General features: G+C 36.8%; 1 protein-coding gene across 2 annotated transcripts in view; it reads left to right on the top strand.

Moving 5' to 3' along the window:
• LOC138106419 (electrogenic aspartate/glutamate antiporter SLC25A13, mitochondrial) overlaps positions 1-13,932 on the top strand; it is a 103,187-nt gene that overhangs the window by 58,925 nt on the left and 30,330 nt on the right. For both annotated transcript variants that reach the window (XM_069006995.1, XM_069006994.1), the window contains 6 exons: positions 1,636-1,782; positions 3,322-3,460; positions 4,284-4,377; positions 4,554-4,638; positions 6,821-6,905; positions 7,361-7,519. In XM_069006995.1, coding sequence (XP_068863096.1) covers positions 1,636-1,782; positions 3,322-3,460; positions 4,284-4,377; positions 4,554-4,638; positions 6,821-6,905; positions 7,361-7,519 — 709 coding nt within the window. The remainder of the gene's footprint in view (positions 1-1,635; positions 1,783-3,321; positions 3,461-4,283; positions 4,378-4,553; positions 4,639-6,820; positions 6,906-7,360; positions 7,520-13,932) is intronic.

Below are 13,932 nucleotides of genomic sequence, written 5' to 3'. Positions count from 1 at the left end.
GGGGGTCTGTAATGTAAAGAAAACGTGTCCGAACTGAAATTGTACCACTTCAAATTATAACCCCCAGGAGCGTTTCCCATCAAAAGAACAAATTTCAGATTAGTTCTGGGAGTGAAACATTGACCAGTCTTTTCCCCCCAGCCCTTTCCTCCCTCTGCCTAATATATTAGAATATTTTCATCATACCTTTCACGTCAGGGTACAGTGTTGCAATTAGAAATTAGGACCAAAATTGGCAAAGTCAGAAGGCTGAAATAAAAAGACAAGCATGGTTTGAGTGGCCACGTGAACTGAGTGAATAGAAGGGAGGGAGGAATGGCATCTGCAGGCCTCTGGCAGGTCTGATCCTACTCCATCTGAATTTGCCTTTTGCCCTTCACTCTTTATTTCCTTGAATGCTGATGTGAGACAAATATCAGCTTACAGGAGATCATATTTACTGAGAATACATCATGATGGTGACTCTTGACTAGCTTGAGTCTTGGATTAATATGTATTTTAAGGCACATATTTTCAAATACAATGGAAATAGTTGGATAGTGTCATGATCCACTGCAAGACTTGCGTAGTATTGCTGACATAGTTTTGCTGTGATTCCATTTTCTGAGTAACTGACTATGAATATGTATTCAAAATAAGCACTGTATTTCCAATGAAGAAGTTTTTATAATCCTTGAAATTTAAAGGGAAGACACGGCAGTGATTTGTGTTCCTTCATTCAGCTAAAAAATACAGGTTGGGAAGTCTGATTACATCAGCAAAGGTATTTCTTTTTTTTACAAACCTGTAGAACTGAAAAAAAATTCGTATGTAATAACAAGTTACATCTGTGCAGGATTGTTCCTTTTAAATAAAAAAAAAGGAAAGTAGTCTTAACAGTAATTTAAGAAGAAAGGGTGAAGGTCACAGTAGGACTTTCAGCTCTGAGAGATTATATACCTTTTTTTCTCCTTTTTTCTCTTGATAGTATATTTGAATCACAAAATGAGATTATCGGGTGGTTGTATCAGATAATGTTTATGCCTGTTACTACTGCTGAAATACTGAGAACTGATCTTTAATCAGTCATGATAACAAGGAGTTCTAAATTAAACTGCTGGTGTCTTTTGTAGACAAATAACTTTATGTTTTAAATGAGGATGCTTTTTGAGGGAATCCATTCCAGATTAGTAGGTGTCTACATGGAAATCTCTGATGATTTCATTGTCCTCATTCAAGGAGTAGTGAGTGCTTTTACAGAAAGTATTTTGACCTGCTGTGATACGTGCAATAAACTGGATAATGCACATCATGGAACACTTTAATGTTCATGAGTGGGAGATTATTTGCACTGTTGTGTTGGTATGGGTTCTCCATTTCTCAGTTAAATGAATTGCATGACATAATGTCCAGGCAGCAAAGAAATTATGATGTTGTCCTAGGTATTGAGGTCAGTGATAGAGACCATATATGCTCCTGCTAGAAAAGGCTGAAATTTACATACTATATACATACAATAGCCACTTAACATTAGATTACCTGTAGTCGTGTTTTGTTAGAAATGAGAAGTCTTGTAGGATTGCATTACTTACATTAAATTTAACTGTTAAGGTGATGATTTTGAATGTAACTTTTTTTTCCCCCATATGTTTGCAGGAGATACAATTAGAACATGCAAAACAGGCTTTTGTACAGAGAGACAATGCTCAGTCTGGAAGAGTCACAGCTATGGACTTCAGGGACATTATGGTCACTATCCGGCCACACATGCTGACACCATTTGTAGAAGAATGTCTAGTAGCTGTGAGTAGTTCTGGTATCCCAGCTGGCAGACCTGGGATACAGCTGTGGGATTCCGTTTTTTATGTACCTTGACTGCTGTATGACACCTAATCCAGCTTGTGGATGCATGTTTTGAAGTCTAGCAGTTATTATCGACACACATGAAAATTAACCCTGATAGCAGAATGTATATCCTCAATGTTCTTGGTCTCCAGAGACAAAAGACAAAGCATGTAGATGGACCTTAGTTATGGTCTACAGATGAAGAGTTTGCCTTTTTCCAGCCATTCCATCATAGTAGACTGTGTCAAATACTTCAGAATGCCATCACATCCCACTTAGGACATCATCCTCAAAGACCTTGCTTTGTAATGTAAATTCTAAACTCCTGAGTGTAATTTCCAAGTACCTGGGACAATGTATGAACTGGAACATCAGCCAAGGACATTCAGAGTATATTTTGTCACAGTTTGGAGTGCATAAACTGAATTAAATACTTCAATTTTGCAATTTCACTGAAGAAAGAGGTACATTTGGTTTTGACCACAGTTTCTAATTTTGGGAACTTGTAGCAGCAAAACGTTTGAAGTAATCTAAAGCTTGGCCATATTCAGGTTTAAAGATCTGCTTAAAGATCTGTTCTGCTTTGACTTGCAAGGGAAAGTTTCAGGGGGATATGTGAAGTAATGAGAACTCCAAACTCTAACCAGAATATTAGAAGATGCATGCAGCAAAAAGCATAGCCAGAAGGCTTAGGGACTGACAGTGAGATCTGGTACTTTCTTCCATGGTTCCCTCACAGTCCTGTTAACAGCCTTCCTGGGTCATATGCTCTGTCATAAAACATCAGATAAGATTTTTGATTATCCCTCCAGGTCAGTTAAATTTTGGCAAGCTTATGCATATTTTTTTCAAAAATTTGCTTGATCATTGATCTTATAATTTAAATAGAGAATTGATCCAATAATTTTTCTGTGTGCAGATCCAACACTATTTTAAAACAGAGGTTTAGGCTCAGTTCTCATTTGAAAATGAGTGACTGTTCGAACCTTATTGTTCCCATTATGTTTGACTGCCTGATACAAGTCTGAGAGCTTACTGCTGGTTTTCCATGACTTGAAATGCTTGTGAATTTAAAGGTTTCAGTTGACCTTTTACAGAATATGTTTTGATTTTGTTGAAATTTTCTATATAGTAATATGCTTTACATGTAGAAGTAGATTTCCTCATTACTAGATATAAGCCAACTTATGAAACATTTCCAACTGAAACTTGAACTTTGTAAATTACTACTGGTTATGTTGTTATAATCCTGCATATGTATTTGTTTAGGTTTGTAGGGTGGGGAGAGTTTTATATTCTGGTCATGATTAGTTTCAGTAACATAAGAATCTTTCATAGTTTAAAGTTCTTTATTTTGCAGGTTTTTTTAAAAAGCAAGCCTGTGCTACTGTCACTCTTGTAAAATAACATTGTTCGAAAACTTTTATTTCAAGGGGTTTTTTTTTAGTTTTGTAACAATCTCCTTTCTTTTTTCTTCTTTTACTGTCTGTACTCTAGGCTGCTGGAGGTACCACTTCCCATCAGGTCAGCTTTTCCTATTTTAATGGATTTAATTCTCTCCTTAACAACATGGAGCTCATTAGAAAGATCTACAGTACTCTGGCTGGAAATAGAAAAGATGTGGAAGTCACTAAGGGTTGGTAGAAATGTTTGCAGTCTGGAAGTTTCCTTGGGCATTTGAATGGAGGGAAAGACCTCATCTGTATTCTTTTAAATCAATTTGGGGGGGAAAGCCTGCCTCGTTAGCATTCCTTGGTTTGCCACTCAGTTTTGTACAGTCCTGTCGGAGTCCACCCTCCAGCTTTTTCATTTTGTTTCAATCAGAAAAAGGTCGTAGTAAACTGGTGGTGGGGGCAGGGTGAGGAAAGTATGTAAAGATATTTAAAAGTTTAAAAAACTTCCTAGGACCCCTGCCAAATTGGCGGCCTATTAAAGTGACCTTCAAGGGTAGTTGAAGAATTCCATAAACTTGTATTGGCGGCACAGTAAGCTGATCTACAAGCTTGGAACAAGATGTTATCTGCTGTATCTAACCACTTTTATAGAGAATTCCCTGTGCAACACCAGAGTTTCATTAATGCGGCCTACTGGGACTATGCATGAAACGTTCCACATCTCTTGACTCCTGTTTTGGGGGTTTTTCTTTGTTTGCTTTTTATTTTATATTTTTCCCTCTGACCTGCAGCTGATTGATACCGTATGTCAAATATCCTAAATCCTGCTGGTAGCACTAAGCTTTAAGACCAGAGAGTTGTACTTACTTGCATGAAGGACAGACCATTTAAAGCACACATTTATGTAGTGACAGGAACACTTCTATTTTGGGTACCTTCCCTTTCACCCCCGCCCCAACCAGTGTCTTCTACTTTATGCTAAAATATAGAGCAAATTTGGGGTGCTCTGGATTATTTCTTCTGGTTTGATTGCATTTTATTTTCTGTATTTTTATTCTGTTTCAGAGGAGTTTGTTTTGGCAGCCCAGAAATTTGGTCAGGTTACACCCATGGAAGTTGACATCTTGTTTCAGTTAGCAGATCTTTATGAGCCACGGGGGTAGGTGGAGAATTATCTGTCCTCTCTTTCTTCTTTCTTCTCTCTTCTCTTCTTTGTTGGAGTGGGAGGTGGTGTTGGGGAACAGGAGAGTGTAGCCTAGTGGCCACATGCAGATATCTTTTAGTGATCTGAAAACCAACCTCTAAGCAAACACTAATGGGAATTAATTTCCTCAGGCGCATGACGTTAGCTGATATTGAAAGAATCGCTCCTCTGGAGGAAGGGACGTTGCCCTACAACCTGGCTGAGGCTCAGAGGCAGGTAAGAACAGAAGCCAGTACAATGCTATTGTTTGTTTCCAGTGCTAGGCAAATAGACAGCCAACCTCTTCCTGTGTTGTCATATAAGTTGCTTTTTTCTTGTGTTCTGTAATAACTGTGAGGAATAACATGTTGTTAGAATTTATTTTTTAACCTGTATCATGTTCACTCCACCTCTTCTCTATGCCCCCTTCCTCTTGGGCTGTATTTGGATGGGTCAAATGTAATTTACTTTGGAAAGATAAAAGATACAGGAGTGCCATCCAGCCATTCAGTAAATATTAGATGTGTACCTAATTAAGGTGTTTATGTTTTGTGATTCCATTGCCCTGTGTTCTTTTTAATGAGGAAAAGAGACTTCCTACTTCAAATATGGATGGTGAAATTCAGCATTTAGCCTATGAAATGGCAGCCCTTGTTCTGAACACACATGCATGTTCCTGGCTTCACAGTGTTCTCTGCTTTGCTTTATGCTCTGCTGAATATCAAAATAGGAGAGCTTTTAGAATAGAAACATCACAGTTTCAGTAAAAGTATTAATATTCTCTGCATGTCCAAAACCTAAAGGATATTTACTTTCAATGGTATAACTGCAAATGGACTTTTTTTTGGTTTTGAGGCAAAAAGAAATAGGAGTGCTCTTTAAATGTCAGACCTGTTGATTTTTTAGTTCTCATACTATTTTATCATATTTGTATTTTCATTGATACAAGTTTCTATACAGATAGATTTAAGACTAACCTTTCTGTTTCTTTCCATCTCTATTTTAAGGCAGTCTTAACTTTGTGTCTTGTGAGACTAAGGGGTTTTTGTTGGTTTTCTTTTTTCCTGCTCTGGGTCTGTGCGGAGACGCCAGTTTGACCACAATGAGTTGATCCAGGCTACATTTTTAGGACTGCCAGGCCGTAAGCCAGGCCTCTGTGTATGTGTGTGTGTACACATGCATCTCTTTTGCTTCTCTTTTTTCTTCTCCTGCCTCCCCTACATGTGAACACCCCCACCACCTCTCCAGGACAGTATCTGGGGTGGTGGTTTGCTGTTTGTTTGAGCAGTGACTAAATGGTGATGATGCTGGGATGAATTCAAATGAGTTGGCTCCCAAAGCTCACCATCTATTCCTAGAAGATTCCTAAAGGAGTTAAAAGTATTTGCATTGGTCTGAATATCAAGTAACATAAGTTACAATAGGTGGCAGTAAAAGGTAGCCAAAAATGTGTGATGAAAGTAGCAGCTTCTTCAGTTTTTGCTTTGGGGCCACTGTCTCTGCTACCATGATTTACGTTCTAAGAGGCAAGGACATATGAACCTGCTTAAATCTTACAATTTCTTCTGTATATGTGTTCTGCCTTTTCATTTTTTTCCACCCAATTCCTTTTTAATGTCAGCTGCTTGATGCTGAGACTGGAAAGATTTTCAGCTGCATTGATATCTTCAATCTGTTTTCTGGATAACTCCACTTGTATGGGAATAAACTGAAACATAAACACAGGAAAATCCTTCCATATTTTTATTTTGTTCCTTTACTTGTAATATGCTAAAAATAACATATTGCAAAAAGTGATAGTAAGTATAGAAGACTTAATGCCCCTGCAGAAATTTTGTTTTCTTTATTATTTTCTTTCATTAGATAGCAATTTTAAATCTGGAGCACTTTTGAAATTTATTTTTCATTGGGTTGAATCTAGCACTCATAGACTGTGAGCAAAATGAAATTGTGGGGGTGCTTCATGGAACCTTATTTTCCTTTAGCTAGTATGAGTGAACAATGCTTGCATACTTCTTTTGGTAGCCTGGGAAGTAATAGGTATACCTGGTTTTGGCGACAGTAGAAAGAAATTCCAAGCTGGAGTTGCTTTTAGCTGTAGAAAATTAATGACTTAAGGGGCAATATGTAAGCCCTCATTTAGACCACATTTAGACCACTGATTTTAGAGTTGTATAATTTTGTTGTAGTATCAGTCTATTTTCTTTGCTATTCCAATCTGAAGAGGCTGCCTTATATGACACTTAGAATTCAGTAGAAAAGAAATAATAATTGAGAACAAAATCTCTAGTGTATTGAGGGATTTTTTCCAAGTATCCGTATACTTACATCTGTCTGATCATGAAATGTTCTCTCGGGAAATGAGATGTTCTGATTATTTTTCTTGTCTTTCCTTTTGTTTTAAATCCTGCCTTGACAGAAAGCTTCAGGCGATGTGTCTCGACCTGTTCTCATCCAGATTGCAGAATCAGCGTACAGGTTTGCCCTTGGTTCAGTTGCTGGAGGTTAGTCATGGCTGAGCAAAAGAATATTCATCTTCACTGTTTGGGTTTCTTCTTCTTTTCTTTTGCCCTTCTTTCCCTTCTGCCTCTCATTTAAGTTTGGAAGGCTTCTCAGACTTTCCCTTGGAGCTGTGTCTAAGGGATGGGATGACTGTAAGATTGAAGGGGAAAGGATCATCTGGTCTACAAGAATTTTGGAATTTATGAGCCGTTGGAGTTTCCAGGTGACGTTGCTATCTGATTTGTCCCCAAACAAATTTCAGGAAAATCAGATTAATAATGAGGTAGGACTGGAAAGTGCATTTGGTTAAAGCTGTGGTAGTTTAATGTATCCAGAATATATCATGAAGAAAAAAGATACAACTGATAGGCTAGATGTAAATGTGAAAGATGACATTTGCAGTCAAACAGTGCAAATGCAAAACCATGTTTTCTAATATCTTGAATTTTGTTTGCAGCTGTTGGAGCCACTGCAGTCTACCCAATTGATTTAGTAAAAACTCGCATGCAAAACCAGCGTTCTACAGGCTCTTTTGTGGGAGAACTTATGTATAAAAACAGCTTTGATTGCTTCAAGAAAGTGCTACGTTATGAAGGTTTCTTTGGGCTTTATCGAGGTAAGTTTAAAAGGTGCTATATACTAATGATAAGATGCTATTAAGAGTTTTTTGTGGCTGGATTTTTAAGTCTTTTTAGCTCAGACTTCAGTTTTGCTTCTTCTCTCTTACAGGGGAAAGATTTGCAAACTTCTCAGTAGTTAAAACTTCACTGTAATGAGAACGTTTCCGTAGGACCTCTCTGTCCTTTCCCTCCTCATCTGCCATAGGGCAACATTAGCAATTTCCTACAGCGAGTATATATTGTTAGTAAAATTTTCATTTCCTTAGCAGTCCTTAGTCCCAAGAGTGTTTTGTCCTGTTTGGTAAGAAGTTAGATCATCTGTGGGTTTTTGTTCTTTGGAATACTTTTTGTTGTATTTCTTTTGAGACAAAAAGGTCTCTGTGTACCAATTGCGTTTGCTTCAGTTATCATTGGAAATAGTCGTCTTTATCAAGTTTTATGTATACCTTTTCTTAGGTTGTCACTGTGGAGTCAGGGAGAGTGATTCGCTGGGTTTCATCCCACTTAGCTTTATATATGTAACCAAGTTAAGAAGTTACCTGTTCCAAACTGCCTTTGTCAATGGAGAAAGCGCCAAAAGCTATTGATTCTGTTCAGGATGTAAATCATCCTCACTTTGGCTATCTTGGATAAGTGCCTGCAGTTAAATGGTGGCTTTTTTTTTGTTTGTTTTATCCTTGTCCTGGTTGTGGCATCAGTGGTGTCAGTTCAGGTAACCTCGAAGAAGTCATAAAGAATCAAGAACCTCAGCATGAGATTGCAGTTCTTCTCTGTCACAGAGTTAAAGTAAATTATATTTCTGGTGTCACAATTATTGAGATCTTCTATCCCCCTCTGCCATATTGATAGGGGAGAATTTGAAATTTGCATTACTTCATTTTCAGCCAGCATGCTTAGAATCTTCTTTTCATTTTTGAAAATAGAAATATTGTAATGAAAGAAATTACTTGTTAAAAGCAGTTGAGTAAGGAATGAGGAACAGAGGATTTTGGTAACATATTGCTATGAACTGGCAAAGTTATGTGTACCTTAAAAAATAGTAACAGTTCATAAAACAATGTGGGAAACATCATTAAAACTAGGTGGTGTGATAGGTGTGCACACTGTAACATATGACCCAAGCTACTCGAGGTTGGCTAAGTAGCTCTTCTGCAAAATACAGACTCTGTAATTATTTCAGCACAATTGGAGATGGGGAAGGCTCTGTTTGAGACAATTTTTGGAGTAGACATAATAATTTAATAAAGAGTACTGGCATGGTCTCTATTTTGTAAGGATTTGTAGCAATCAAAGTCTTTCAAAAGTCCCAGTTACTAGCTAAAGAACCAAATGTATTCCTTGCAAATTTTCATCTGCTTCTTCCACCATCCTGAAAGAAAAAATATGCAGAATTCCACTCTTGCCTCCTTCTGTCTTATTGAAATTCTGAAGGACAGTGGTTTTTTTCACCTGGAAAAAAAAACCCCAAAACCAAAAAAACCTCAGAAATGTCATAAACGCATGTTCTTCTTAACTCCATTTGTTTGTCCTGAATTTGGAGTAATTTTTTTCATTGCCAAGTTTAGGAAACGTTGGGAAACTTCATCGGTATAGCTTGTCCTTCCATCCCCCATCGTCTTTACTACTTTTCAGTTTTCTAAGGAATACTGAATAGTGAAATCTCAGTTTGGTGGAGCTGAACTTCTAAGACCAGGCCAATAATCTAATTTCTGGATTATACAGTAGAGCACCATAATTTTAGAGGCAAATTGAGACCTGCGTTTCTACAAATTCTCTCCTTAAAGAGCATCCTGACTTAGCTCTTTTTAAAGAGACAAATAGAGAAAACTGCTTAAAAATCTGGAGCTCCCTCTGTGCAGTTTTGTAAATTTGGACCATTGCCTACTTTCCAAGGAGATGATGTTGAAGAAAGTTTAGCAGCTGAGTGCAGAATGAAGTTTCCGGTTAAGCTTGAGAGGACAAGAAATTTGAAAGGAGCATTTTATAGGTTAGTGTAATTACCCAATGTAATGCAGTAAATGTATAGCAAGAGTCATCTCCTCCTAGTCTTGAATCCTACACTAGGTAGGACACACTACAGAGTACATTACTTTTTGCTACTCATTGGTCACTGCAATTCTTTCTTCAACTGTGATTTGTTCAGGGTTAAGTCAATGTGAGTGGTTTTGAAGGAGGGAGTAATCATTGGTAGACTTCTCCTTAGCTGAAAAGCTTTTAAAAAACTGTACTAGAAACATTTAGAGCAGTGGTCTCTTTTTCATGATGGACTTCAAGAAAGCAAGCAGTAATTATAAGCACCACTCTGAACTCAGCCATTTTGGATGATATTTTTAATACAAGGCTTATATTTCCATCCAAGTGAACTGATTTTTCTTTTTTGTATCACTGTTTTTTTTCCAAACTTGGAAACCATGTTTTAAACCACCATCTCAGATAAGGATAAATTACACCATCTTGTGGATATATAGAGATCACTGAATTTGGTTTGATGTCAGTTTGGTTGTAAGTATAATCAATGTTGCCACTGAGAAGACACTTTGATTAAAAAAAAAAAACAACAAAACCAAACATGATATAAACCTCTGTAGAGTCTTTATAATATGGATTATATGAATGCCGTGTTGTTAGCATATTTTTAAGTCCATATCTGAGATAATGTTTCATCTGTCTCTCAGCATGGCTGAAAAGAATGCTCATCTCATATACCTGTAATTTACTGTTGTGTCTACATTTATACCTGAAATGTATATTTAGAAACTCACAGGTATTTTTATATATGCAAATGTAAGAAAATTTTGAAAGCTGTGATTTGTCAAGATCTCTTCCAACTGATGAGGTTACCTTCATGTCATAATAGAATTTTAATCAGAAGTCCACCAGATGAGTCACAGAATGCTTCACAGACGTAAGCAGTGCATCCAGTAGAGATTGTTTCACCCATACTTGATAGAAGTTTCATGGGAAATTTAAGTGCCAGAGATAAAATGTAGTTTAGGAAAATGTTTGGTAGCCATGCTGTTAATGCCACTTTGCCTAGAGGATGGAAAAGACAGGAATGCTGTTGAAGACACTGTCATCTGTGATCATGAACTGTTCAGGAGCTTGTTTGTTGGTTTTATTTCTGTTGATAGTGCTTCTAGCCCTGCAGTCACTCCAAATGCCACCTAATTTAGATTTTAATGATTTGATCATCATCCAGCTTCATTATTACTGATGAACTCCCATGTTAATGATGTAATAAGACTGTGGCAGAAACTTTCCTTCCAAATTATAGAGACTGGAACTTCAAGCCTACTTGTACCCCAAGTTCTGTCAAAACAAAAAATTTTCAGGAAATACCCCATATCCAGTCTGAGGGAGTGTTTTTTGAATGGCAAGTGGTGATTAATTGTCCAGTTTATTCATTAAATTCAGCAGTATTCCATTACTGCGTTCCTGTAAGATGCCCTAATGGTTTCAATTATTTTATATAGACTGAGTAACAAAACCTTCAGTCACTTTTTTTTTTTCCTAATACGAAGGGAAAATCACATCTATTACACAGTGTGAAGCATCCCTGTTAGATATCTAAAAAAATACTTTGGCCAAGTAAGATTTTTTTTTTTTCTCAGTGCCATCAGTATAGCTGGGCTGGCTGAGCTGTTGGGTGCATATTCACAGTGTATTTAGACTGCTTTCAGAACACATACAGTGTCACAAACTGAATGCAGCTCTTGGTGCTCTCTCTTGCACACACCTTCACCTTCCCTGAGAGTCCCACTATGACAGTGTGTCACATATGAAATGGTACGTTGTAATTCCTGCTAAAAAGCCTTGGATATAAAAAATGCATTGAATAATGTGTTTGCTATGTACTATACTAGCAGGCTGCCTATGTGCAAGATACTATGCTCTGATGTTATAAAAGGCATGTATTTTTAAGGCACTGTCAGACATTTCTAAGCCTGTTCTCCATCTGTGTTTATGTCATATTGCTGATCTGCTAATGCATAGTAACACTGAGAAATTCCCACCGTGTCAGGATAACCCCAGCAGAAGCATGACATTATCATATGGGGCCCTTGATGTGCTTTCTTTCTTTCAGAACCCGGCATCTTTATCATGTTTAGAAAATGTTCGACAGTGTTTCAGGGCTCCCATCAAAACAATAAAGAAAAGAAGATTTAATTTTGATGGTCATAGCTTATAGAATGCACAGGTACCACTAGAGATAGCTTTATTGCATAGGTATGAGTTCAGATGAAGGGTCCCTCTGCCTTCCTAAGATGCTGGAGACAGTAGGCCTAGCTGGTACCTGGTGATGCTATAAAACATAGTCTAAAAATTCATGCTACCTTTTATACAATACTCTGCTGTCTTGCAGTAGATATATACAGCATTATATGTAATTAAACTTAAAGAGCACTTTTACACTATAAAATCATGTGAAGTAGAGGCAGGAAAAGAGAAAAGTGCTCTGGGCTTTGGTTGTTCAGCTGGGTTTTTCTAGTGTTGGGGTTTTCTTTAAATGCTGCCTATTTTATTAAACTTCTCTACCTCAAAGTTTTATGGAGAGCTTTGAGTCGTAACAGTCCCATTCAGATTTGAGTACAAAAGGAAAGAACCAGATAAAAAAAAGATAACTTGTGCCAAGATAAACCCATTTTCCCTATGGCTTTACAAGTGCTTTTACAAATGCAAAGTTTTGGGAGCTGAAAAATGGTTAAAAGGACATCTTTGATCAGTTCAGTGAAAATGAATTTGATTTGTCCTGCTAATGTTGTTTCTAAGACTGGAGGTTTATACAGATAACCAACTGGACTACTTTTATAATTTTCATATATGGAATGTCTTTTTCTGTGATTTATTTGATAAAATATGACTTGAAAGTCATTCTGGGGTTCAGTAATATATGTATATGTGATTTTAAAATTAATGACTTTTGTGTTTAAAATTATATCTGCTATATCAGACCTGCTCTAATTTTACTGGATTAGGTTTAAGATTAGGTATTGTACTTTTAAAGTATATGGAACTTTTTTTTAATCTCTAAAGATATAAATTAATTTGCCATAGTGTTTATATAAAGCCAAACATGTCCTATAGCAAGATGTAAATATTATAGCAATTACGAAGATAATTTTGTAATGAAAAATGTCCTGTTCATTTTACTGTTTCCCTCATAGTGCTGCAGAAAATGTAATATTTAACTACATCATTCTGAGTGGCTTAATGGTTTTTCATTGAGGTCTGGTTTCAAATTACCTGTGCAAGTAAAACTTTTTAAGAAACTCAGATTCTGAAATTTAACTTACTCTGCAGAATCTCTTGGTTTTGCACAACTGTATATGAACTTAGTGCTACTATATTTTTTAATTTGAATATTCAGTCATATGATCATAATGCACCATAGTTGTCTTGGGTGACTGTTGCATGTATGTGTACGTCAGCTGTATAAAAACATCGGTATCTAAATATGGTTGGGTCTCCTGCTACCACAAACCAAATGGTGCTTTTCTTCAGTGTCAATTCCTTACTAAGAGCATCAGTAGGAACCAGTAAAGCTGATGGATGGTGGCAGGGTGGAAGAGCATGTACATTTTTCTGTGGTGTTCTGACATTTAGCTCTTTGGGAAAATGCTTTTCAGCAGGTTAACTTTTAAAAGTGGAAACTTAATTGGGTTTTTTTTCAGCAAAATAAAACCATGGAGAGGTGAAAATGTCAGGCTTTGTAGAAAGTACCCAAAGGTGCTGCCTGAGCTGCCAAAACAAAGGACTCTGCACCAGGAGCTCTAGCTGGGGTGATTTTCTCACATTTCTGAATGGGGTCCTAATTTAATTATGCTGATGAATGCTTGCAATACCATTCTAGCTTCAGGCTTTGTTGGTAAGCTTTGCCTATTTTTAGGCTGTGTCATTCAAGTGTTTACAAAATATCGACCATTCACAACAAACAAGTGAAGCTGGCAGTCAGAAATTCACACTTCCACTTCTGTAGCACATCACTTCTAACAAAATAAAATAAAAACTTCCATACCTGGGAAGAAAGCAATATAATTTCCTTTGTTTTAAGAACTGATGATTTAGCTGGGCAAAGAGCTCAAGAATGCAGTCATACATGTTTGAATGTTTTGCAATATTTTGATTCCTATCCCCTTCAGTCCTTCCATCTAATGCCATTCTTTTTGCTAGAAAAAAATACTGAGGTTTTGACTTTTGAAGTGGATGCATTGTGTATCTCACAAAATTAATTAGAAATTCTTGATTTTTGTATGGAGACACAGAAAACAGATTTTAGTTTAGGACAGTGCTGAAACATATTTGGCAAATCTGTATTAGTGTTTAAGCATAAAATGAGCTAGTATAAATTAAAAAGAAAAAGAAACAAGTACATATAGACAGTAGTAGCACTTGAAGTGGTAGCACAAAG

This window comes from Aphelocoma coerulescens, chromosome 2 (genome assembly GCF_041296385.1).
Source record: "Aphelocoma coerulescens isolate FSJ_1873_10779 chromosome 2, UR_Acoe_1.0, whole genome shotgun sequence".
Taxonomy (NCBI): domain Eukaryota; kingdom Metazoa; phylum Chordata; class Aves; order Passeriformes; family Corvidae; genus Aphelocoma; species Aphelocoma coerulescens.
The sequence above is the reverse complement of the archived record's forward strand: the minus strand, read 5'-3'. Positions and strand labels throughout refer to the sequence as shown.